General features: G+C 45.4%; 1 protein-coding gene across 2 annotated transcripts in view; it reads right to left on the bottom strand.

The window, feature by feature from the left end:
- The window catches only part of gss (glutathione synthetase), a 60,751-nt gene extending 34,929 nt beyond the window's left edge, over positions 1–25,822 (bottom strand). Inside the window, exons 1-3 of one of the 2 annotated variants that reach the window (XM_078554877.1) lie at positions 25,695–25,822; positions 8,629–8,766; positions 862–1,007 (exon numbers count right to left, since the gene is read on the bottom strand). In XM_078554877.1, the coding sequence (XP_078411003.1) occupies positions 862–1,007; positions 8,629–8,766; positions 25,695–25,745 (335 nt within the window). In that variant the 5' untranslated portion in view covers positions 25,746–25,822. Of the gene's footprint in view, positions 1–861; positions 1,008–8,628; positions 8,767–20,345; positions 20,436–25,694 lie in introns of those variants that run through there. The other variant, XM_078554878.1, reaches the window with a different exon arrangement.
- Positions 25,823–26,972: the final 1,150 nt, after the last annotated feature.

Below are 26,972 nucleotides of genomic sequence, written 5' to 3' on the forward strand. Positions count from 1 at the left end.
CACTCATCAGGACAATTCGCAAGGAAATACCAATGTCAGGGGAAACAGCATATTTATACTGCATGAGAAGAGAGTGCTGATTGGTTAGCAAGTGGACTCTTGATTGGCAGAGGCATTGCCATGGGGAATGCACCAGTGGGTGGTGACTGCTGGGCAACTGGTGTTGGCTTGGGTTGTAAATTCAGCCTGCTTGGTATGTGCTAAGCAGTCACCATCCACTGGCGCATTCCCCATGGCAACGCCTCCGCCAGAGTCCACCTGCTAACCAATCGGCACTCTTTCCTCATGCAGTATAAATATGCTGTTTCCCTTTTCCTGCAAATGGCCCTGATGAGTGCAAGGTGAAAAAATTCAACATAAAATCCTTTTTTTTTAAACTTAAAATATATTAATATAAAATATGCCGGCTCTTTCTACGTACCTGCTGTTAACCACTGCCTTCTCCCGGAACATCGCAGCAAAGGAAGAGGCTGGGGGGGTGGCGGTGGGTGGGTTGGGGGGGGGGGGGGGGAGAGAGAGAGAGACGGGGAGGTGTGTGTGTGTGGGGCAAGGTTGGGGAGGGAAGCAGCGAGAGAAGAGAAGGGAGAGAGGCAGAGGGAGAGAGGCAAGGAGCAAGAGGGGCCACCCCAAAACGACACCCGTCAGGTCACGCAATGTCATGTGAGCCCCGTGGCACTACAGAAATCCTGGCGCCAAGCGTGCATACTGGCCCCATTATATCCGCGACATTAAAGCAGAACGACTTAAAAAGCAGGGCAACTTAAAACACTGACGCATTGTACAATAATAAGCTTTGATCCAAGAAGAGCAGGCTAATACAAGTTAATTAGAACAACCCTGTTCTTTGTACAATTACCTTACCTTGCTAGTGCTTTGGTTAAAAATTTAGAGTCTTGGCTTATTCTATCAACCAGCATGTTAAAGTCTTGCTGGACCTCATGCGCCTGTGCAAACAGTTTCTTCGGTACTGGTGATGGGAACAGACTGAACGGTGCATAGCTGGTTGACTTCGTTTTTTTAAAAGAAGCAAAAAAAAATGTAAAAGATCAATTACGCTCACTGTTTGAGACACCAAAATTATCAGAATTAAGTAGAAATCAATAAGTAGAGCACACTGAATTGGATTAATGGGGGTGGGGGGGGGGAAAAAAATCAAAAATGCTAGGACCAATAGTCTGTTCCATTGATGCGTGTCATAGGAAAAGAGAGGCTAAGATATGTAGACCCAGTTCTGATTGAGGGTCTGTGCCTAAATATCAACAACTTGCATTTATATAGCCCCTTAAATGTCCCAAAAGATCCCAGGGTGCTTCACAGGTGTATAATAATAAAACAAAGAAAACAGCACCAAGCCAGAGGAGGAGATATTTGGACAGGTGATCAAATACTTGTTAAACAGTGATAGGTTTTCAGGAGCAAGTGTCTTAAAGGGAGTGGAACAGACTGGCGGAGAGATTTACGGAGGGAATTCCAGAGCTAGCCAGCTGAAGGCACGGCTGCTCACGATGAGGCAAAGGAAATTGGGGATGTGCAAAAATCCAGAATTGGGGGATTGCAGATCAGTTCTTGGAGCTGAAGGAGGGGAAAAATAGGAAGACGCAAGGCCCCACGAGGTCTGAACACTAGGATGAGAATGTTAGAAACAAAGTGTTTGGGGATGGGAATCTGTATGGGTCAATGAGCACAGGGTGATGGGTGAAACAGCCTTATGTGTGAACAGCCTTGTGTGTGTCTCATGGGTAAAGAACCCAACCTGTTAAAACTACATCCAGTGTCAATATGTTAATCTGCCCTTTCTCTTTACAGACCTGCATGTTATAGTCAATCTCTGCTTTTAGATCTCATGATCCAAGAATTGGTGGGCAAGAGTCAAGTAGCTCCCCACAAAAGGACAATAATGTGAAAGAAGGTTCTCTTACAAATACTCAGGAAACAGCTGTCACTGACCTCATGACGATATTTAGACCGCTGCGTAATTGTCAGCATTGCACGTAACACAATATGTTTTAACCCCAGTGCAGCATGCTATTCTCACTGCCTGTAATGGGCTGAATTTACAACCCAAGCCAACAGCAACAAACACAGCCAGACCCTCTAACTCAGTGCGTCCCAAACTTCTTCCCATTGTGACCACATTTTGAGGTTTGAAAATTGCTGTGACCCCTAGAGTGTGGGTGAGTTGAATGGGGCCGGGGGTTGCTGGGAGAGCAATTGAGGGGGGCAGAGAGTGATGGGGAGCTGTGCATGTGGAGGGTGGGCAGTGGGGTGGTGTGGGGGTTGGCGGGGGGGGAGAGAAAATGTGGGAAATGAGTGGAGTTCAGAGCTGTGAGAGCGGGGGGCCTGTTTAAGCTGCAGGGTTCTTAAATAAAAAGCACCTACCTTTTAACTGGCTTTTTGGACCAGGAATCCGGTCTCTATATATAATCAGTCAGTTAGGCCATGCCCACCATTAAAGAAACCACGAGGGTTTAAAATGGGGCCGCGCAGCTATTAATACTCAGTCCAAGCTCCACAGCAACATTGCTGCCTCAGAGCTCGCCACCCCAAAATTTTGTCACATGACCCCACTGGGGCTGGTGACCCACCGTTTGGGAAGCCCTGCTCCTACCCTTCACCCAGTGCTCACTGACCCATACAGACTCCCATCCCAGACACTTTGATTCTAAAATTCTCATCCTAGCGTTCAGATCCTTGTGTCTTCTTATTTTTCTCCTCCTCCTTCAACTCCAAGAACTGATCTGCAATCCCTCCATTCTGCCCTTTTGCGCATCCCCCCTTTCCTTTGTCTCACCATTGGCGGCTGTGTCTTTGGCTGGCTAGCTCTGGAATTCCCTCCCTAACTCTCTCCGCTGTTCCATCCCTCTCTCTCTCTCTAAGGCACTTGCTCCTTAAAAGACTGCACTCACTTCTAAGGGTAAACATTAACCGCCTCATTACATTCTACTAAAATGAAAAGAAATGAACAAGCTCACTGTTAACGCAAGAGATTCTTTTTAATTTGTTCTTTTGATATGGGCATCACTGACAATGCCAGCTTTTATTGCCCATCCCAGATGTGGTGGTGGGCCAACCAGGGCAGCCTGTGGCTCAAAGCAGTTTTGATACAACTGAGTAGATTGCTAGGCCATTTCAAAGAGCACTTAAGAGCCAATCGCATTGGAGCAGGTTTGGAGTCAAACCTAGGCCAGGCTGGGTAAGGGTAGCAAGTTTCCTTCCCTGAAGGATCATTGTGAATGAGTTGGGTTTTTTTAAGTGGGAACACTCGCTCTGTCTACCCTATCAAAACCTTTCATAACTTTAAAGACCTCTATTAGGTCACCGCTCAGCCTTCTCTTTATAAAAAAAAGGGGAAAAAAAGACAGATTGTTCTTCTTTTATCAAATATAATCTTGCAGATCTGGTCTGATGCTTTTAAATCTTTATCTCCTCTCCAAGCGCCTTTTACACAATCTGGCGACCAGGGGTATACTCACGACTTGGATGAACTTTGGACCGAGTTGAGAGTGCTACCAGTCAACCAAGGCTGGCATTCTGATCAAGGAGTCTCTACCATGGGAAAATTACATTAGTGTATATGGCTGGGGAGAGGCAAACAATAATGGATATGTTCGTGCATTCATTAAGCGGACTACTGGAAAGAGGGACCGTGGTTCTCTTGACAGCTCAAAGTAAGTAGTTCAGTTGAACAGACGAGTACAATTTGGCTGGTCTCAAATAGGAAGGCATTTAGGTTACCACCACTGATTTTTATACTGCACACGCTGATGGAAGTCCACGTGTGAACATCAGGCATAAAAACAACGAGGTGTGGCTCTGACCACCTTTGTCAAAGTGTTACACAAAAAAACGGTCACTTTCAATAAAAATCCAAGAGCTGTACTCTGGCAAGGAGTTAGTGCCGATTGATGGACGAGGGACTAGGGTAAAATATAACAGGTTTAACTACCACCCCACCTCCCCACGCACCCCACCCAGGTCCAACCACCTACAGCTGCTTCATCAATGAACCTCCCTCAAATATAAGTTTAAAAGTGAAGATGTTCGCTCATGTTGTACATTGTTCAATTCCATTCACAACTGCTCAGGTACTGAAGCAGTCAGTGCCCATATGCAGCAAGACCCAGACAATATTCAGGCTTGGGCTGATAGTTGGCAAGTAATATTTGCAACACACAACTGCCAGACAATGACCGCCTCCAACAAGAGAGAATCTAACCATCTCCCCTTGATATTCGATGGCATTACCATTGCCGAATCCCCCACTATCAACATCCTGGGGGGGTTACCATTGTCTAGAAACTGAACTAGATTAGCCATATAAATACAAGTGCAGGTCAGGAAGCTGGAATTCAGCAGTGAGTAAAAGGAAAAAGATAATGCCTCAGCCCTAAAGCAGCCCCAGAATCCAAGTGCAGCTCACATCCAATCTGGATAACCTTCACACATCGAACGCAATTCTAGAAGAGTGGGATCAAATGCAGCCAGCCATAGTAGACTCCTGCGTCTGGACCATTTGGCTCAAGTATGGTTGTCACCAGGGCTGGTTCAACAAAAACGATGCTCAAAACATGTAACCTCCTGGAAGAAAAACAAGCAGCCTTCATTGCCTGGCAGAGCCAGCCAAGGTTGCAAGTCCAGAAGGCAGCATTCCAACAGCTCAAAGCTGACGCCCAAAGACAAATCAGGAAGATAAGGGACATGTGGTGGGAAGAGAAAACCAGAGAGATCCCGAGACATGCTGCTTATCATGACAGACGAAGCTTTTTTGATCTCACCAGGGCCATATATAGACCAAGGTCAAATGGACAAAATCTCCTTTGCTCACAGGTTGGTGTTTCTCTTCTCAGAGATGTCAAGGCCACCTTTGAACACTGGAAAGAACATTTCCAACAACTCCTCAACCGTGAATCCACAGTGGCAGCTGATGCTCTCTAGGCTAACCCCCTATACCCTCTGGTAGAATCCCTTGGGTGACCCAACATCGATGGGAGAGCTGCAACAAGCAATCAAACAGACGAAAAACAACAAAGTCGCCACCCCGATGGTATTCCAGCTGAGGTCTTCAAAATTGGTGGGCTTTAGCTCATATCAAGACTCCATACACTCATCCTATGGTTTTAAGGAGGAAAAAGGACTCCCACCTCCCACAGCTGACTTCAGGAAGTCAATTCAAGAGGCATTGGAACTATCTTCAAGAAGGGAGCTAAATCATATAGTGGAAATTATCGAGGTATTTCCTTCTTGTCCATAGCAGGGGGAAAAACAAAAAAAAAAATCACATCTGCACCCTGAATCACCTACTCCTGAGGTTGAGGAAATCCTCCCAGAGACAGACTGTGGCTTTAGACCTCCCAGAGGAACTTCCAACTTGGATTTGTCTGGCGGTAACAGACCAAGAAAAGTGCTGACAGCAATACTCGGGAACTTCTTCATTGCATTCATTCACCTGGTCAAAGCATTTGACTCAGTAAATCACGAGGCTCTGTGGATTGTGCGCGAAAGATTTGGATGTCCAAGAAACTTCATCATCACAATCCTGCAACTGATGATATGACTCCAATTGCCTTAAGTGGAAGATCTGAAACAGACGCCTTCAAAGTTTGGACCACTGTCAAGCAAGGGTGTGTGATAGACCCCGTGCTATTTACAATCTACCTGACAGTGGTAATCACCTCAAGGATCAATCCCCTCTGTGCCAAAGCTAAACCAATCACCACAGATACTGGTGATCTACAGTCTGCGGGTGAATGCGGTGTCGTTGCCTACTCGCCACCAGATTTGCAAACCATTCGATTCCTTCAATTCTGCATACAAGAAACTTAGCCTGTCCTTAAATGGTGCCAAAACAAAGCTCATATCAAACAACAACTGGTCAGCCAAATAGTCCACTTCCCAGTTATGCTGAAGGAGACGCTCTGGAATATGCTGAGGCGGTGACATAGTGGTATTGTCACTGGACTAGTATTCCAGAGACCCAGGGTAATGCTCTGAGGACCCGGGTTCATTATCCAATTGAAATCCAAATTTGAATCCAATAAAAACCTGGAATTAAAAATCTAATGAGGACCATGAAGCCATTGTCGATTGTCGTAAAAACCCTTCTGGTTCACTAATGTCCTTTAGGGAAGGAAATTTGCTGTCCTTAACTGGTGTGGCCTACATGTGACTCCAGACCCACTGCAATGTGGTTGACTCTTAAATGCCCTCTGAAAAAGGGCAATTAAGGATGTGGCACAAGGAACTACGGGAACAAGTGTTTGACAACAAAAACCTCTGCAAGTCAACAAAAATCTCGTGTACAGAGGAGCGGTTGCCGCCACACTCCTGCACTGCACTGAGACTTGGACTGTGTATTAGTGACACATAAGAGTGCTAAAGAAATTCCATCAACAATACCCCCAATGCAACCACCGAATTCAATGAGAGTGCGATTGAACAAACGCCAGTGCCCTTCTTGAAGCCAGTTCCACAATCATCCGGACAAAACTCCTGCACAATCAACTTCGGCTCGATGCTGTGTCCAAATGGCCAAAAACTGTCCACCTCACCAGGTCCTGTTCTCTCAAATAGAAGACAAAGAAAAAGCTTCAAGAAAACACACTGAAGCCCTCCTTGAATTGACAATGACTGGGGGGGGGGGGGGGGGGGGGGGGGGGGGAGAGGGGGGTGGAGAGAGCTTGCTTCCAACAGCTCAGAAAAGCAATAGCTTGTCCATCAAGCTGCATCACGTTTCAAGCCTCAACGTCTTCATGCTGACACAGAGAAGGAAAAAAGAGGAAACAAATCCTACACTTCAGATCCCATTATCACACGGGACGTCTTGCCCCATGTGCTCTAATGCAGCCGGTTGAGAATTGGCCTGCTCGGTCACATGAAGATCCAAGGCAAAAACTCACAACACGAGTTTTTTCGAATCAAGGGACAGCTGACGGTGACCAGGTACAAGATGCACTGCAGGAACTCACCAAGGCTCTTCAACAGCACCTTCTAAACCCGCAACCTCTACCACCTAGAAGGACAGAGGCAGCAGATGCATGGGAACACCATCGCCTGCAAGTTCCCCTCCAAGTCACACACCATCCTGACTATATCGCTGTTTCCTCACTGTCGCTGGGTCAAATTCCTGCAACTCCCTCCCTGACTGTGTGTGTGCCTACACCATATGGATTACAGCGGTTCAAGGTGGCAGCTCACCACCAACTCCTCAAGGGCAATAAATGCTGGCCTTGCCAGAGATGCCCACATCCCATGAATATAAACAAAATTCACAAGATGGAGGTAGTAACAGTGTAAGGGTGAAGAAATGATGGAAGAACATAGCAAGGTGGTGCCCATAGTACAGTGCGAGCAGTTAAAACTGAAGGGAAATATTTCAGAGGGCAGAAGTGTGGAACGTTGCAGTATTTTTTCTTGTTTCAATGTATGGTCAAAGCAGATTTAGATAAGCAGTAAATGGAATTTGTATTTGAGTCAGGCAGCTTCTCAAACATGGCTTGGGACTTCAGATTTTATACAGAAGCTTTGTGGCGAATGCCTGCACATGTTTTTGTTAATGGTTTGGCCCTGCTTTTATTGCTAGCAGTGGGCATGAGTATTACAAATAAAGCAGGGGAGCTGCATTGGAGCAGAGAAGGGCACACAGACTACCAGGCCCATGAACTGGTGAGTGGTTGGACTTCCATTCACAGTGAAACTGCATCGCTTCTCCCGCTCTGTTAGTTTGATACGAGTCTCAGAGAACCATCTACAGATATACGTGTCACAAAAGATGCTAAAAGAGAATCAAAATGATCAATGTGAAGACAATTAGCCGTGGGTTCAATTCCCTACTTCAGAGGCTTTAGCACAAAATCCAAGACACTTCCGCAGCAGTATTGTGGGGGTGCTACACTTTGAGGTGCCGTCTGTCAGGTGCGATATTGAGCCCTGTCGGATGGCCAATGCTCTAATTGACAGGAGAGTGCGGAAGTTCTCCTCAGTGACCTCCGTTAATTGTGTTTAATTGTCTGCAGATGGCAGACAATAACTGGGGTTTCATTTGAGCACATATAAAGGGATACTTATTCAAACTGTGGTGCGGATAAGTTAGGTGGAGTGTGCTTGTAATGGTAAACTCTTGTAAATAAATGTAAAGCTGAAAAAAGATGGGCTCCAGGACAGTCTTTCACCTTTAGGCAACCATTCTCTGCTACCTTGTTCTAATCCAGAAAGTCAGTTGATGAAGGGTAGAAATGGAGCTAATCTTTATCCAGCTTCATATATTCTTTAACTCTAAATATCTAAGCATCCAGGGCAATCCATCAACCAACATCACCAAAACAAAATCTGATCATCGTCACATCGCTGTGCACAAACTGGCTGCCACACCTCTTCCATTACAATGTTACTACTTCAAAAAAAAAACCATCATTGGCTGCAAAACCTTGGGCGTGTGAAAGACGCTATATAAATGCAAGTTCTTTCTTGAACACAAATTGGGAGTTCAGGGACAGTAACAGGACAGACAGGCTAATGAGGTAAATAAAAATTGAAAGTATGAGGCTCACAGTCTTGTGTCTGGCTATGAATGGACAATGTAAGGTTAGAGGAAAGATGGGCACTCAAAAAAAGATGCTCAGATGAACTAACCTCAGTGCTGGACGGATCCTCTTTTGTCCTCATGAGGACTCCACGAAGAAGAGCCGCATCTTTCGCAGCCACCGTCAGCTGCTGGATAAGGCTACTGTTGTGAAGTACATCATCTGCAGCAACCGGGGGCAAAAGAACCTGCCAGAAAACAGTGGAACAATAACACAGCAATATTACAATCACATCATGTTGGGGCAAAGTGTTCTATCTTCTAAATATTCTTGTCCCATTCCTTCTCCAAAATCTTGCAATTTGTACTCCTGAATATTGCTGAAAAGACAGATGCATTGCTGAAGCCTTAAGTCTCGCACTCGTCAGGACAAACACAGGAATGCCAAATTTCAAAGGGTCACAAATATTCATACTAAAGGAGGGACGGGTGATGTTTTATTTATTCATTCATGGGATGTGGCCAGCATTTATTGCCCATTACTAATTGCCCTTGAGGTGGTCGTGGTGAGCTGACTTCTTGAACTGCTACAGTCCATGTGGTGTAGGTAATCCATAGTGATATTAGGGAGGGAGTTTCAGGATTTTGACCCAGCGACATGTGAAGGTACGGCGATATAGTTCCAAGTCAGGATGATGAGTGGCTCGCAGGGGAATATCCACGTGGTGGTGTTCCCATGTGTCTGCTGCCCTTGCCTTTCTAGATGGTAGTGGTTGTGGGTTTGGAAGGCATTCTCTAAAGGAGCCTTGATGGGTTTCTGCAGTGCATCTTGTAGATGGTACACACTGCTGCTACTGTGCGTTGGTGGCGGAGGGACTGAATGTTTGTGAATGGGGTGCCAATCAAGCTGGCTGCTTTGCCCTCGATAGTGTTGATCTTCTTGAGTCTTGTTGGAGCTCTACTCATCCAGGCAAGTGGAGAGTCTTCCATCACACTCTTGCCTTGTGCCTTGCCGATGGAGGAGAGGCTTTGGAGAGTCAGGAGGAGTTACTCGCCACAGGATTCCGAACCTCTGACCTGCTCTTGTAGGTATTTATACGGCTCGTCGACTGGTTCACAAGTCGACTCTCGTTTGAAGTTTGGCATTCTTGCATTTGTCCTAATGAGTGCAAGATTGAAAGTTTTGACAATAAATATCTGAGAGCAGTGGAGGCAGGATCATTGAATATTTTTAAGGCTGAGATAGATATGCTCTTGACTGATAAGGGAATCAAAGGGTATGGTGGTGGGGGTAGACAGGAAAGTGGAGTTGAGGCCACAGTCAGATCTTGTCAAATGGCAGAGCAAGCTCGAGGGGCCGAATGGCCAATTCTGCTTCTAATTCATATGTTTATATGTACGTTTTCTTACATTACACTCCATCTGGCAATTTTTTGCCAACTCACTTAACTGGCCTAAACCCCTTTGTAGACTCTAATGTCCGCTTCATAATTTACTTACCTAACTATCTTTGTGTCATCAGCAAATTTAGCAACCATACATTCGGTGCCTTCATCCAAGTCATTTATATAGATTGTAAAGAGTTGAGGCCCAAGCACTGATCTCGGTGGTGCTCCACTTGCCAACCCAGAAATGACTCATTTATTCCTATTCTCTGCTTCCTGTTAGCTAACAGGTCCACCATTCATGATATTATGCCCCCTACACACTGAGCTCTTATTCTGCACGGTAACCATTGATGTGGCACGTTATCAAACACCTTTAGGAAATCCAAGTACAGCACATCTACAAGTTCGCCTTTATGCATATTAGTCATTCCATCCTCGAAGAAATCTAATAAGTTAGTCAAACACCAATTTTCCCTTTCACAAAACCATGCTGACTCTGCCTGATTGCATTAAGATTTAAGTGCCCTGCTATAACCTCCTTAACAAGTAGATTCCAGCATTTTCCCTAAGACAGGTGTTGGGCTAACTGGCTTGTAGTTTCCTGCTTTCCGTGTCCCTCCTTTCTTGAATAGAGAATTCCAATCTGATGGGATTCCAAGATCTAGGGAGTTTTGGAAAATAACGACCAATGCTTCTACTATCTCAGCAGCCACTTCTTTTAAGACTCTGGGATGAAACTCATCAGGTCCTGGTGACCTGTCAGCCTTTAGTTCTAAAAGCTTTCTAAGTACCATTTCTCTGGTGATTGAAATTGTTTTAAGTTCATCCCTCCCCTTCACCTCGATTTACAAGTATTTCTGGGATGTTGTTTTGTGTTTTCCATGTGAAGACATGCAAAATATCTGCTCAGCACTTCTGCCATTTCCTTATTTTCCATTATTAATTCTCCAGGTTCACTCTCCAGAGGACCCACACTGACTTCAGTTATTCTTTTCCTTTTCAAATACGTGCAGAAACTCTTACTGTTTTTTTTATATTTCTAGCTAGCTTTCTCATTATTTCTCCCTCATTCTTTAAATCATTCTTTGTGGATTTTTAAATTCTGTCCAATCTTCTTACCTGCCACTAACCTTTGCGGAATTGTATGTTTTTTCTTTCAATGTGAAGCCATCTTTAACTTCCTTAGTTAGCCACAGATTAAGTCTTCCTTTCTCACTGGAATGTATCTTTGCTGAGTATTCTGAACTATCTCCATAAAGGTCCTCCACTGCGTCTCTACTGACTTATCCCTTAACCTTATTTCCCAGTTCACTTTAACCAGCTCCATCTTCATGCCCTTGTAACTGCCTTTACATTTAAAACACTAGTCTTAGACCACTTCTTCTCTCCCTCAAACTGAATGCAAAATTCAATCATGTTATGACCACTGCTACTCAGAGGCTCCTTTGCTGCGAGGTCATTAATTAATCCTGCATCTTTGCAGACTAGCAGGTCTAGAATAGCCTGCTCTCTGGTTGGTTCCAGAGCATGCTGCTCTAAGGAACTGTCCTGAAAACAATCTTTGAGGTCCTCTTCCAAGCTACCTGTGCCAATCTGATTCCTCCAATCTATCTGGAGATTATCATCCATGATTATTGCAGTGCCTTTCTTACAAGTCCCCATTATTTCTTCCTGTGTAGCCAGCCTACAGCATGGTTACTGTTAGGAGGCCTATAAACTATTCTCATAAATGACTTCTTCCCTTTGCTACCCAAACCAATTCTGCATCTTCATCTTAGAACCAAGGTCATCTCTCTCTATTGTGCTAGTGTCATCCTTAATTAATAGAGCTATCCTTCCACCTTTTCCTAGCTTCCTATCCTTCCAGTGTCAAGTACCCTTGAATATTCAGGTCCCAATATTGGTCAGCTTGGAGCCATGTCTCTGTAATGGCTATCAGGTCATTCATATTTATTTATATTTGAGCTGACAATTCATCTGTTTGTTACGAATATTATAAGCATTCAGATACAGAGCCTTTAGTTTTGGCTTATTATTTTTGAAAATTCTGGCCTTATCTGCTGTCACTCTCAAGTTTGTACACACTAATTATTATTACCCTTATTGCTCCCTTTGTTCATTTGCTTTGTCATTTCCATTTAATTCATCACATCTTCCTTCAAATGATCTCTCACCCATACTATTTAGTTTAAAGCCCTCTCTACCAACCTAGTTATATGACTCACCGAAACACTGGTCCCAGTTTGGTGTTATGATCCGAGTTGACATTACTACCGGACAAGCCAGATCCCAGGATGGAACCCGGCTTGATAGATCCAAACTTTTATTTTTTGTTTAGAAATGTGGAGGGTGGCTACTGAACAGAGTCACAGGAGTTAGCTGATGAACTTTTAACAAAAGAATGAAACATTTATTAAACAAAAGATGAACTGTATTACAATGCCCCTTCACCCACAACTATACCTTTGCAGATATACACAGATTCGTAAGGATAACACAAGTTACAAAAGCTATCTTCTCTCATGTTCACAGTAAGTACACAGTCCGTGTAAATCAATAGGTGACCTGTGGTTAGACACACCACACTCTGAAACAGAGTGACAGATGCCACCCCAAACAGATGCTATAGATTCCTCATTAACTCCCCCCAGGCACTTGTTATACCCGTGAACCAACCAGTCTCACTGAATTCCGTCTTTCACACGAGGATTTCCAATCCCACTCTCGAAGAACCCACTTTGGAATCTTCTCCCGGACGCCTTCCACAAGGGTCCACCTCCAGGGTTTTGAATTCTCCCCGCCATGCTCCCCTCCCCTGGATCGCCACGTGCATTCAAGCTTTGCCTTCCACACACACTCTCTCAGATACTCAGCATGCCAACAGGACACCAATGCTTCACATGCTCATAATAAGGAATAAGCAACCTTTGGCTGTCTCCTCAAATCTTCCGGCTTCTTGCAAGCCCGTTTTGCTTTAAGTCTGCGTCCTGCCGCTTTCACCCTTTAAGCTTGAAGCCTTCCTCTGCTCCTCACTCTTAACAGGACCCTTTCTAGATTTCTGTTCTTTTCCTTTGACTAGAAGGTCTTCTTGGGACCCCTCCTGTACCAATCCCTGGTTTTGGCTTCTTTAGTTTGGGACTTGCTGTCTGTCCCTCTCCTCCTGGCAACTCCTTTCAAATTAGCCGAACCTACTTTTTCTGTTTTTCTCCATCTCTGTGGGCCCGTCTCTCTGGGCCCCTGTTGCTAGGCAACAGCACAGATTTTTTTTCTATCTTGTGTTTATTTTAACTTCCCTCCAAGAGTCATAAGACCTCATTAGAATGCAGGCATATTTTAAAGTGAAACCAAAACTCAAGTTCCCCATTTTCTTAAAACAAATACAGAAATACAAATTAAATTTAAAATTAAAGCTAAAACTTAAACTCAAAGCTATAGCTGATTCCAAACACCCACAAATACTTAAACTATCTCTAGTTCCTAACAATGGGCTCAGGTAAATACCTTCCCAAAAGGTACAGCACTCATTTCCCCAGTACTGGTGCCAGTGCCCCATGAATCGAAACTCATTTCTACCACACCAACCTTTGAGCCATGCTCAACTCCCTAATCTTATTTTTGCCAATTTGCTTGTGGCTCAGTTAATAATCCAGAGATTATTAACTTTGAGTTTCACTTTTTAAATTTAGTCTCTAGGTGCTCATGCTCCCTGCACAGAACCTCTTTCCTAGTCCTATCTGTGTCATTAGTGCCTATGTGGACCACGACCACCGGGTTCTCCCCCTTCCACTGCAAGCTCCTCTCTGGCGCAGTGCAGATGCCCCAAACCCTGGCACCGAGCAAGGTACGCAGTCTGTGGGCACTCAGTCTCAGCTGCAGAGAGCTGTGTCTATTTCCCCCCGACTATACTGTCCCCACTACAACTACAATCCTATTAACTCCCCACGCTTAAATGGCTTCCTGTACCATGGTATGTTCACTCATCCACCCTGCAACCACCCCCCCGCTCTCATTTATACAAGCTCCAAGAACCCTGAGCCTGTTGGACAACTGCAAAGGCTGCAACTCCTTCGCTTCTACCTTCTTCAACCCCATATCCCCCTTATTCGCAGTCACACCCTCCTGTCCCTGGCCATGGGCCAAATCAGGCAACCTTATCCTAAGGTGTGTGACTGCCTTCTGTAACAAAGTGCCCAGGTAAATTTCTGTGTCTGCAGCTCGGCCTCCACCTCAACAACTCTGAGCTGAAGCTCCTCGAGCCGCAGCATTACTGCGGGTGTCTTTCCCGTGGATCACGCTGGTGCCCACCTTCTCCCACATGCTGCAGCATCAACACATTATCTGCCCAGCCATCTTTATTGTGGCTTAACTAATTTGTTTATTTTTAAATTAAATTTGAATTAATGCATCTAGTCTTGCTTGTGCTTATATTATTTCAACTGATGTTCTACCTATCCCGATTGAAATTCCCTAGTTCAGATAAGATGAATAGGAAATAGTCACCAGCCAATCACCTACCTGCTTTCCTGTGATGTCGCACCTTGATTTTTGATTCCAAACACGGGCTCCGACTGGCTCCTGTATGCCCCCCACTGTCACTCCAAATTCCTGCTCGGTCCCTCCAAATTCCCGCTTTCTCTCACTGGTTTATGGCCCCTCAAAATTCTCTCTCCAAGCACGCCTCCCTTTTCAGCATTATTCAAGTTCTGTACTAGCAAGTGACCACTTGTGCCCTCTGACTTCTTACAAGTAATGTCACAGGAGAGCCTCTATGAGTATACTGACGGCGAGAGGTATCTAATACTCTGTATCTGTCAATCTGCAAGGACCATGCACAGGACCCAACCAATATCTGTTCTAAAAAGGCAACTCTGTGGAGTAAACAGGGCCCCAAACACGCCTGAAGTTGCAAATCCATAGGTAACAGGGCAAGAGGAAAGAGGGGCTAAAGAATTCCTACAAACCACAAGGCCACCAGTATGTCACTTGTCCCAACATAGCAACTAAACATAAAAAAGGGACACACAGCCTCACCCACAAGAGTTATCACAGGGATTTTCCCGCAACAAAAAGCATTTGTTAAACTATTTTGCTTCCGATATCAACAGCATTCTGGAGGTCTGAGGTCGATGCAGTCATTTTGTTTGTCCACTTTCTCCCTCTTGATGGGGAAACTGTCCTGTACTACAGGAACTTACAACACAGGCAGCTATCCAGCCCTTTTGGGCGTGCACTGGCTCTTTGAATAAGCAGTCGTGCATTCTACCACACACCTGCTCTTTGTCCGTAACCCTGCAACTTCCTCATGCTCAACCTTCTGCCCAGCTCTCTTTTCAAATTATTGAAGGAATCAGCTTCCACCATCTTTTCAGGTGGAGCATTGGAAATCCTGTCAACTCCCAGTGAAAAAAAAATCCTTCTGATTAGTTTACCAGCAGTTCAAGAGAATTTTTTTTTAAAAAAGCCAGCATGTTAACAAGCCCAATGAGAGGGGGCGCAATTCTAGATTTAGTCTTGGGAAATGAAGCTGGGCAAGTGGATGATGTAGCAGTGGGGGACCATTTTGGAGATGGTGACCATAATACAGTTAGATTTAACGTCATTATGGAAAAGGACAAAGATAGCACAGGGGTAAAAGTTCTAAGTTGTGGGCAGGGGGTGGGGGAGAGACAAATCTTATGAAGCTGAGAAGTGATCTGACGAAAGTGGACTGGATGCAGCTAATAGAAGGGAAATCAGTGACAAATCTGCAGGAGCATTCAAAAAGCTAGATTCTATTTGCACAATGTAGAGATATACCCACAAAGAAAAAGAGTGGTAATACCAAATCTAAAGCCCCCTAGTTATCCAGAAGCATACAGGATAAAGCAGAAGAAAGCTTATGGCAGGGGAGGTGGTGGCATAGTATTATTGTCACTGGGCTGGTAATCCAAAGGCCCAGGGTAATGCTCTGGGGACCCGGGTTTGAATCCCACCATGGCAGAGGATGGAATTTGAATTCAATAAAAATCTGGAATTAAAAGTCGAATGATGACCATGGAACCATTGTCGATTGTTGGTAAAAACCCATCTGGTTCATTCATGTCCTTTAGGGAAGGAAATCTGCTGTCCTTACCTGGTCTGGCCTACATGTGACTCCAGACCCACAGCAATGTGATTGACTCTTAGATGCCCTCTAAACAAGGGCAATAAGGGATAGGAAATAAATGCTGGCCTAGCCAGTGATGCCCACATCCCATGAATGAATAAAAAAAGTGACAAAAAAAACTTAACATTGTAGAAAGCCTAGCAGAGTATAGAAAGTAAAAATAGGAAATTAGGAGAGAGGATGTGAAAAAATATTGGCAGGTAAAAATCAAGGAAAACCCAAAGATGTCTTATCAGTACATTAAGAGCAACAGGATAACTAAGGAAAGGGTCAGTCAGTCCTATTAGAGATGTACAAGGTAAATTATGCGTGGATGCAGAAGATGTGGGCAGGGTTCTTAATGAGTACTTTGTCTCTGTCTTCACAAAGGAGAGAGATGATGCAGACATTCAAGTTAAAGAGGAGTAATGTGAAATATTAGATACAATAAACATACTGAGAGTAGTAGTACTGCAGGGACTGTCATCCTTGAAAGTGGATAAATCACCAGAGCCGGATGGATTGTATCCCAGGCTGTTAAAGAAGCCAGGGGAGGAAATAGTGGAGGCTCTGAGGATCATTTTCCAATCCTCACTTGATAAAAAATGAGGTACCAGAGGATTGGATGTCTGCAAATGTTGCACCATCATTTAAAACGGATGCAAGGGATAGGCTAGAAAATTATAGGTCCGTCAGTCTGAATTTGGTGGTGGGCAAATTATTAGAATTAATTCTGAGACACAGGATAAACCGTCACTTAGAAAGGAACAGATTAATCAGGGAAAGTCAGCATGATTTTGTTAGGGGAAGGTCACGTCTCAATAAGTTAATCGAATTTTTTGAGAAAGTAACAAGGAGGATTGATGAGGGCAGTGCTATGGATGATGTTTACATGGGTTTTAGTCAAACATTTGACAAGGTCCCACATGGCAGGCTGGTCAGAAACGTAAAAGCCACTGGGATACAGGGGAATGTGGCGAGTTGGATTCAAAATTGGCTCAGCAACAGGAAACAAAAGGTCACGGTCGATAATTGTTTTTGCGAATGGCAAGCAGTTTCCAGTGGCGTTCCACAGGGGGTGTTGGGTCCCTTGCTGTTTGTTGTATATATTAATGATTTGGACTTAAATGTGAGGGACATGATTGGGAAATTTGCAGATGATGCAGAAATTGGCCGTGTACAGTAGCTGATTGTGAAAAGGATAGCTGTCGCCTCCAGAATTATATCAATGGTTTGGTTGAGTGGGTGGAAAATTGGAATATGGAATTCAATTTACATCAGTGTGAGATAATGCGCTTGGGGAGGGCAAACAAAACTAGGGGATACACAATAAAGGGGAGGATACTGAGAGGGGTAGAGGAAATGAGACACCTTGGCGTGCGTGTCCACAGGTCCCTGAAGGTGGCAGGACAGGTGGATAAGGTGGTAAACAAAGCGTATGGAATGCTTTCCTTTATTGGACGAGGTATTCGATACAAGAGCAAGAATGTAATGATGGAACCGTTCGGCCACAGCTGGAATTTCATGTACAATTCTGGTCACCATGTTACAGGAAGGACATGATTGCTCTGGAGGGAGTGCAGAAGAGATTGACAAGAATGTTGCCAGGCCTTGAAAATTGCAGCTATGAGGAAAGATTGGATAGGCTGGTGTTGTTTTCCTCAGATCAGAGTCGGCTGAGGGGTGACTTCATCGAGGTGTACAAAATTATGAAGGGCCTAGAATGGGTAGACAGGAAAGACCCATTTCCCCCTAGCAGAGAGGGCAATTACCAAGGGGGCAAAGATTTAAGGTGATTGGTAGGAGGATTAGAGGAGACATGAGGAAAAACTCCTTTACCCAGAGAGTGGTGGGTCTTTGGAATTTGCTGCCTGGTTTGGTGCTGGAGGCAGAAACTCATTGAAAAGGTGCCTGGATCTGCACCTGAAGTGTTGTAACCTGCAAGGCTAAGGACTGGGTGCTGGAAGGTGGGATTAGAACGGGCGGCAAGTTTATTTTTTCTTTTCGGCCAGCACAAGGCACAATGGGCTGAATGGCCTCTTTCTGCGCTGCCACTTTTCTGTGATTCCTGGTTCAGTTGAAGAAAGACTCTGTTCTCGATATCTTAGATAATGGTACGACAGTCAGGGCATGACTCTTACTTCAGGCTGCTATGCGCACGCCAGCTAAACAACATCTGGAATTTTATTCTCTCCCTGTCTCCAGTTGTTGCTGCATCAAATGGCTTTTCTTCGTCTTACATATTAAACATCTTACTTGCAAACACGTTCACTCTCAATTTTTACCGTTAAAAAAGGTCATTTTTTTTCTGTATCTACAACGAAAGCCACATCTGAAAATGAGACACGTCTTTAGTAACTGTGTCAAGAGGTTACATTTACAATTTTCAGACGTTATAGGAGCAGAGAAAATGCAAAGGTTTTGCTCGGAGGCAAGACCTCAGGGGCCAGTGTTCCAAAATTATTCAAATGACCCGGATTCTAAGCATTGAGAAATTTGCAGGGAACACCAAACTTAAGAGGGGCAGTGGGATTGGAAATGTTAGCTCAGGAGTTACATAGAAACACACACATACAAGTTACAGCAACAACTTGGATTTATATAGCCACCTTAACACAGTAAAAATATCCCCCAAGGTGTTTCACAAAAACCTTATCAAACTAAATTTGACATGCAAGGAGACATTGGGGCAGGTGAAATAAAGCTTGGTCAAAGAGGTAGATTTTAGGGAGTGTCTGACCGGAAGAGAGGGATAGAGAGATGGAGAGGTTTGAGGGGGAGGGGGGAAAATACAGAGTTTAGGGCCAAGGCAGCTTGAAAGCATGACAGCCAAAGGCGGAGAAAATGAAAATCGTGGATAGGCAAGAGGCCGAAATGAGAAAAGCAAAGATTTGAGGATTGGATAAGGTTCCAGAGATAGGGAGCTGGGAAGCCACAGAGGGATGTGAACACAAGGATGAGTATTAAAATTGCATTCCCAATGTGCCTTCTTAACCACCTTATCTACCCGTCCCGCTACCTTAAGGGACCGGTGGACGTGTACACCAAGGTCCCTCTGATCCTTGGTACTTCCCAGGGTCCCACCATTCATCGTGTATTCCCGTGCCTTGTTTGTCCTGCCCAAGTGCATCACCTCACACTTATCCTGATTAAATTCCATTTGCCACTGATCAGCCCATCTGTCCAGCCCGTCTATATCCTCCTAGTAATCTAAGGCTATCCTCCTCACTGTTTATCACCCCACCAATTTTCGTGTCATCCGCGAACTTACTGGTCAACCCTCCTACATTCAAGTCTAAATCGTTTATATATACCACAAACAGCAAGGGACCCAACACCGATTCCTGTGGAACCCTACTGGACACAGGCATCCAGTCACAAAAATACCCCTCGACCATCACCCTCTGCTTCCTGCCACTCAGCCAATTCTGGGTCCAATTTGCTAAATTGCCTTGGATCCCATGGGCTCTTACCTTCGTTATCAGTCTCCCATGCGGGACCTTATCAAAAGCCTTGCTGAAGTCCAAGTAGACTATTTCAAATGCATTGCCCTCATCTACACACCTGATCACTTCTTCGAAAAACTCAATCAAATTGGCCAGACATGACCTCCCCTCAACAAAACAATGCTGACTGTCCTTGATTAATCCCTGCCTCTCCAAGTGTACATTAATTCTGTCGCTCAGAATTGCTTCCAATAGTTTCCCCACCACTGAGGTTAGACTGAGTAGCCTGTAGTTCCCTGGTTTATCCCTTCATCCCTTCTTAAATAACGGTACCACAGTGGCTGTCCTTCAGTCCTCTGGCACCTCTCCTGTGGCCAGAGAGGTATTGAAAATTATTGCCAGCGCCCCTACTATCTCCCCCCTTGCCTCACTCAAAAGCCTGGGATACATTTCACCCAGGCCTGGAGATTTATCTACTTTTAAACCTGCCAAACCACTTAGAACCTCTTCCCTTTTTATGCTAATTTCTTTAATTATATCACAGTCCCTCTGCCTGATTTCCATGCCCACATCGTCCTTCTCACTTGTGAACACCGACACAAAAAGTACTCATTTAGAACCCTACCTATGTCTTCCTGCTCCACACACAAATTACCACTATGGTCCTTAATGGGCCCTACTCTTTCCCTAGTTATCCTCTTACTCTTAATGTACTTGTAAAATAACTTTAGATTTTCCTTCATTTTACCTGCCAGTGATTTTTCATACCCTCTTTTTGCTTCCCTAATTTCCTTTTTAAGTTCCCCCCCTACACATAGAATAAATACCTAGAGGAGTATACAATCAAAACCCATTACAATTTTGAATACCTCAAAATGGTGCATCTCAGTGGATCGTGCTCTTGCCTGAATCAGAAGAAATGAGAGTATGAATCGTGCTCCAGAGACTTGAGCACACAATCGAGGCTGACACTGCAGTGCAGGACTGAGGGAGTGCCAAGCAGGAAAAAAAATAAGGCAGCCAATCAGGTGATGGAGGTGGTGCAGTGAAGGACTCTGATAGTCAGAAGACCAAATTATAAGGAAAAATTTAGAAGAATGGCCTTGTGAAGAGAGCTGACCTTCGAGAAGCAAAGCAAAGCTACAGAAGAAGTTAACCCAACATTGAATTTGAAATTAAATTGCATTAGGTTTAAACCAACAGGGTAAGTTTAGGTCTGATATGAGGAAGTTCTTTTTCAACTTAAAATCCCAGATAGAGAAGGGGAGGCATTGGAATCCTTTAAGAATTAGAAGGTGCAACATGGAAGGAGAGGTGGGAGAAATTTGTCAAGATCTCTCCAGATAGATGCATTAAAATGAGCCTCACTCCCTTTCCTCAACACAAAAGACTGCATGTGATGTTATAAAATCGTAACAGGGGCAGGAGTGGAACATTCAGCCTCTCGAGCCTGCTCTGCCAGTCAATAAGGTCATGGCTGATCTGATTGTGGTCTTAACTCTACATTCCTGCCTGCCCACCTCCCCTACCACCCCCCCCCCCCTCCCCCCACCCCCAAATAACCCTGGACTCCCTTGCCAATCTAAATCAACCTTGAATATATTCAATGACCCAGTCCCCATTTTCCTTTGGGGAAGAGAATTCCAAACACTAATAACTCTCAGAGAAGTAATTCCTCCTTATGTGTGTCTTAAATGGGATCTTTAAACTACGCCCACTAGTTCCAGATTCCCCCACAAGCGGAAACATTCTTTCAGCATCGACCCTTCAAGTCCCATCAGAATCTTATGTTTCAATAAGATCAGCTCTCATTCTTCTAAACTCCAGTGAGTATAGGCCCAACCTATCTTAAGGCAAACCCCTTCACCCCAGGAATCCGCCTGGGAAACCTCTGAACCATTTCCAAGGCAAAGTATATCCCTCCTTTAGTAACGTGACCAGAGAGCAGAGAAGGTTATAGGGAGATTTACCGGAGGCATTCAAAATGATGAGGGCTTTTGATAGAGCAAGTAGGGAGAAGCTGTTCCCTCTGGCTAATGCTCTGGTGACATGGGCTCAAATCCCAACTTGGCAGCTGGTGGAATTTAAATTCAGTCGATAACAAATCTGGAATTGAAAGCTAGTCTCAGTAATGGTGACCATGAAACTATTAATTGTCATTTCAAACCCATCCGGTTCACTAATGCCCTTTAGGGAAGGAAATCTGCCTTCCTTACCTGGTCTGGCACACATGTGATTCCAGATCCCTGCCCTCCGAAATGGCCAAGCTAGCCACTCATTTCCGGGGCAATTAGGAATGGGCAACAAACGCTGGCCTTGCTAGTGACACCCACATCACATGAAAGGATTTTTAAAAAGCGGACCAGTAACTCGAGGTCATAGAATTAAAATAATCAGCAAAAGAACTAGAGGAATGAGGTTTTTTTTGTCCCTCCCACACATCGGCTTCTTAATACCTGGAATTCACTAGCTTTCAGGGTGGTCAAACCAGGTTCCACGCGAAATTTCAAAAGGCAATTGAACATGTACTCATGCAAAAGAGGATTCTGTGGGCTGAGGGAGTAAATTGGACAGCCTGGCCAGAGGTGATGGGCCAAATGGCCACTTTCGAGACTTTAAGATTCTTAAAGTATCGAATCAGGGCCATGTGACGCAAGCACTATGGCTATAAGTCCCATGAACAGACTAAAGTTGTCATCTTTCTACATCTGACGGAGAAAATCATGCTTTGGAGGGGAGTAGGGCAATATTTTTCACGATTTATAAATAGATACGTTCTGACAAAAGGCTGAGCTTGTCTTGGCTCTCCACAAAATGCTGTCTGACCTTCTGAGTGGTTCCTGCATCTTTTTTGTTTCAGATTTCCACATTTTTTTTTGCTTTGTACAGCTGCTTGTGTGGTGAGCGCGGTGATTTTAGACAGAATAAAGCATTACGTTTTTTCCCCCAGATGGACAGCTTTTGACAGGAAAAATAACTTGTAAAATTAAGAGCTCACAATATTTCATAATTGTTTAACAAAGCTCTATATTGTGCCAAAATCAATCCTGTTGCTATCGAATGCCTGTGTCTCAGCCTCCGAGCCAAGGGCTCCTTTGGTCCTGGCCTGGTCTGCCAGAAAGCCTCCTCTTTGGTCTACAGGTCCACAAATACCTCCAGCTCCACAATCACCCAAGATCTCCACCTGGCATCTTGCACGTCTCTGATTATCATCAGCCCACCACTGGCAGCTAGGCCCTAAACTCTGGAATTCTCTCCCTAAACCTCTCCCTCCTCCTATCAGATGATACCAAACTGTCTCTAATTCTGGCGCCAGCAGAGAGTGTTCAGCTTCCTCCCTCAGTTCCAGGAATACTGTTGCTCCCATTCTCAATCCGAGGAATAGAAACTAGGAGCAGGAGTAGGCCATTTGGCCCTTCGAGCCTGCTCCACCATTCATTATGATCATGGCTGATCATCCAACTCAATAGCCTGCTCCCACTTTGATCCCTTTCGCCCCAAGAGCTATATCTAATTCCTTCTTAAAAAAAAAATGTTTTGGCCTCAACTACTTTGTGGCAGCGAATTCCACAGGCTCACCACTCTCTGGGTGAAGAAATTTCTCTCATCAGTCCTAAATGGTCCACCCCGTATCCTCAGACTGTGACCCCCTGGTTCTGGACTCCCCGGCTATTGGGAACACCCTTCCTGCATCTACCCTGTCTAGTCGTATTAGAATTTTATAGGTTTCTATGAGATCCCCCCCTCATTCTTCTGAATGACTCTGCCCCAAGGCTTCAGCCAGGTTTTGAGTTTACTACAACCCGTTCCATTTCTGCTTCAATTGGGGTTTGCTCAATATTTCCAGCACTTTCTGTAACTCCCTTGCTTGCTGCTCTGGCTGAGACCAGAACAAAATTAATCTTCAAACAATATTAAAGCTCTTCAATCTACATTTCAGGCTTGAGAACTGAGCACGTGCTGCACTATTGGGGTGTCATTTTTCAGGTGAGACATGAAAGTGAGGGCCTAGTCTACCCCTCTCTGGCGGGAAAAGATACAGCACAATTTTAAAAAGCACCAGGGGAGTTATCCCCAGCCTCCTAGCCAATATTTATTTCTCAGTCAACATCAGTAAAACAGATTATCTGGTCATTGTCAAATTGGTGTTTGAGGGAGCTTTTGCTGTATATAAATAGCCTGCCATATTGAACACTGAAAATATTTGATTGGCTGTAAAGAACTTGGGAAGTCCTGGGAAGGGCAGCAGATAGATGGGAACACCACCACCTGGAAATTCCCTTCCAAGTCACTCACCATCCTGACTTGGAAATATATCGCCGTTCCTTCACTGTCGCTGGGTCAAAATCCTGGAACTCCCTCCCTAACAGCACTGTGGGTGTACCGACACCACATGGACTACAGCTGTTCGAGAAGGCAGCTCACCACCGCCTTCTCAAGGGCAACTAGGGATGGGCAATAAATGCTGGCTTAGCCAGCGAAGCCCACATCCCATGAATGAATTTAAAAAGCCACAAAAGGCAGTATACAAAATGCAATTCTTCATTGAATCAAATCTCCACTTTACCTTCTCCAAGGGGAAAACAAAATAAGGGAGCCTAACAAACAATGGAGGGAGTGCAGTGAAGAACTCCAATACTGATGATCAGTGTCAGAAGATTGAATTATAAGGAAAGACTTAGGGCGGAATTTTCCGGCCTGCCTGCCTGCCAGCAGGATCTTCCAGTCCTGGGGAAGCCAATGGGCTTTTGGCTGGCCCGCCACATCCACCATGACGGGACCCACCATGCCAGGAGGGACTCCAGTCTTAGACTTTTGATCTCGAGAAGGCACTTAAGAGCTGATTTGAGGGGCCAAGTAAGGATACAGATGAAGTTATCCCACCAGATTACTTGCAGTTAAGCTCAATCAGTAAAATCTGGAGCATACATATTCAAACTAAAAAAAAAAGCTTAGGGCTGATATGAATGAATTCTTTTTCAACTTAAAATTCCAGAATGGAGAAGGGGAGGCAGAAACCTTGGAATCCTTGAAGAATTAGAGGATGCATATGGAATGAGAGGCAGGGAAAGCTGTCAAGATCTCGCCATTAAAATGAGCTCCCTTTCCTCAACTATCATATGATCATCTCTATAGATAAAAACAAAAAGCTACTGCGGATGCTGGAAATCCAAAACAAAATTTTGTCTGTGATGTCTTTTGATTACCTGCTCCTATCACTGCTTGCTTGTCCCCACAACCACCCCGCCCTCAACTTCTCTCTCCCCCCACCCCCCCACCTTAAACCAGCTGATATTTCACCTCCCTCCTAACTATACTTCAGTTCTGTTGAAGGGTCATGTGGACCCGAAAGGTCAACTCTTTTCTTCTCCACCGATGCTGCCAGACCTGCTGAGTTTTTCCAGGTAATTCTGTTTTTGATATGATCATCTCTCTCTCTTTCACTCTTAATTTATTGAACCAGGAGACTCCAAGGGCTGCAAGTTACATTGTAGGATCATAAGAATTAGGAGTAGGCCATTCAGCCCCTCAAGCCTGTCCCACCATTCAAGAAGACCACGGCCGACCTGATTGTCCCCCCCACCCACCCCCATTTTTGCCGACTCAACTTATCTCAAGCCCTTTCCCAGGCTCCCTGTGTCCTCCTCTCAACTTGCTACCGTCCCTATCTTTGTGTGGGCAAATTTTTAGCCGCGATCCACTAAAGTCCCTTCATCCAAGTCGCTGGCAATAGATTGTAAGGAGTCGAAAAGGCTAAGGAAACCGAATGAAAAGCAGCTGAAGCGATTGCAGCAAAAGTCAGGGGTTCTCCCCCTCCCCCGGTGAGATACACGCAGGGCAGTTTTACACTCCAGGAAGCCAGGGCGATGCTGGCCTGGGCAAGACTCTGGGGCTGGAGACAGGGCAAAGGTCACGCAAAACCCATTTCCCGCCCTCCCTGCGACGAATTTTCCTCACAACCTCGACGGAAGTAATTAAAATCTTCGAGTGGGTGACGGCGGCGGCAGGGGGGGATAACCCGCGATTGACAGCCTCTCCACACAACCCCCCAGAGCCTTGTGGCAACATCTGGAGGCAGCGTTTCCGGCCGCTTCTCGCTCTCCAATTTGGATAACGGATTTTTTTTTTTTTACCCACTAATTACACCGTTCAAAATTTTAATTCCGCATGGCGCACACTGTCACTTCTTTCCGGGACCGAACTTGTCCAAGTGTTACCTCGCTGTCCGCCACTCTAGGCACAATCAGACTGGGCAGCTTCCCATACATCTTTGTCCCGCCAGCGGCTCAATCCACTCGCTACATATCGCTACACCTGCGATAGATACTTCCCCTACTCCGGCAATGATTGACAGCTCCCTCCAGCCACTCACAGCCCGCCTGTCGGCCCGCCCGCCAATGGGGGGGCGGGGGGGCGGGGCCTGATCGCTCCACCAGCTTCGCCCTCTGCTCAGCCGCACCAGGGGGGCGGGGCCTGATGACTCCACCAGCTTCGCCCTCTGCTCAGCCGCGGCAGGGGTGGAGGGCGGGGCCTGATGGCTCCACCAGACTGCGCGCGCATCGCCCTCTGCTCAGCCGCACCAGGTGGGAGGGGGGGCGGGGCCTGAGCGCTCCACCAGACTGCGCACGCATCGCCCTCTGCTCAGCCGCACCTTGGGGGAGGGGGGGAGGCTTGGTCCCACCACCAGACTGCGCGCGCATCGCCCTCTGTTCAGCTAGGGGTGGAGGGGGTGGGTGTTGAGCGCAGCAGCTGCCATGGAGACGGTGTTGCCTATAAAAGGACCCGGCACGTGACTCCCCTTCCTCCAGCTGCAGAGCGACAGCGCCGCCTCAGGTCAAGCTGAGATCTGCGAGGCTGGAAGCTGGGAGGGAACCAAGAATGGGGCGGCCGAGAGAGGGCAGAGCTACCCATATGGGTTGCCAACCCTCCAGGATTGGCCTGGAGTCTCCAGGAATTGAAGATCAATCTCCAAGTCACTGCTGTGCGCAACCCTGGAGTAAAATTATAGGGACATACAGTTTTTAAACATTTTCTTTGAACATTCCTCTATGCCAGAAATAAAAATATTGAAAATAGGATTTAAAAAGGGCTGTTAGGCTGACAATCAATTATCACCCAATTGGATAATGAGTCCTTTTGCTTTCCAGTTGATGTTGGAAGGCAGTCCACCACAGAGTGTGAGGTGGTGCATTTTGAGAGGACTAACGGGGCAAGGGAATACACAATGAATGGTAGGACCCCAGGGGGCACAGAGGATCAGAGGGACCTTAGCGTACATCTCCATAGATCCCTGAAGGCAACAGTGCAGGTAAACAAGGTGGTTAAGAAGGTATATGGATACTTACCTTTATTAGCGAGGCATAGAATATAAGAGCAGGGAGGTTATGTTTAAGCTGTGTAAAATGTTAGTTAGGCCACAGCTGGAGTACTGTGTGCAGGTTTGGTCGCCACACTATAGGAAGGATGTGATTGCACTGGAGAGGGTGCAGAGGAAA

This window comes from Cetorhinus maximus, chromosome 13 (assembly GCF_964194155.1).
Source record: "Cetorhinus maximus chromosome 13, sCetMax3.hap1.1, whole genome shotgun sequence".
In the NCBI taxonomy this organism is placed as follows: Eukaryota; Metazoa; Chordata; class Chondrichthyes; order Lamniformes; family Cetorhinidae; genus Cetorhinus; species Cetorhinus maximus.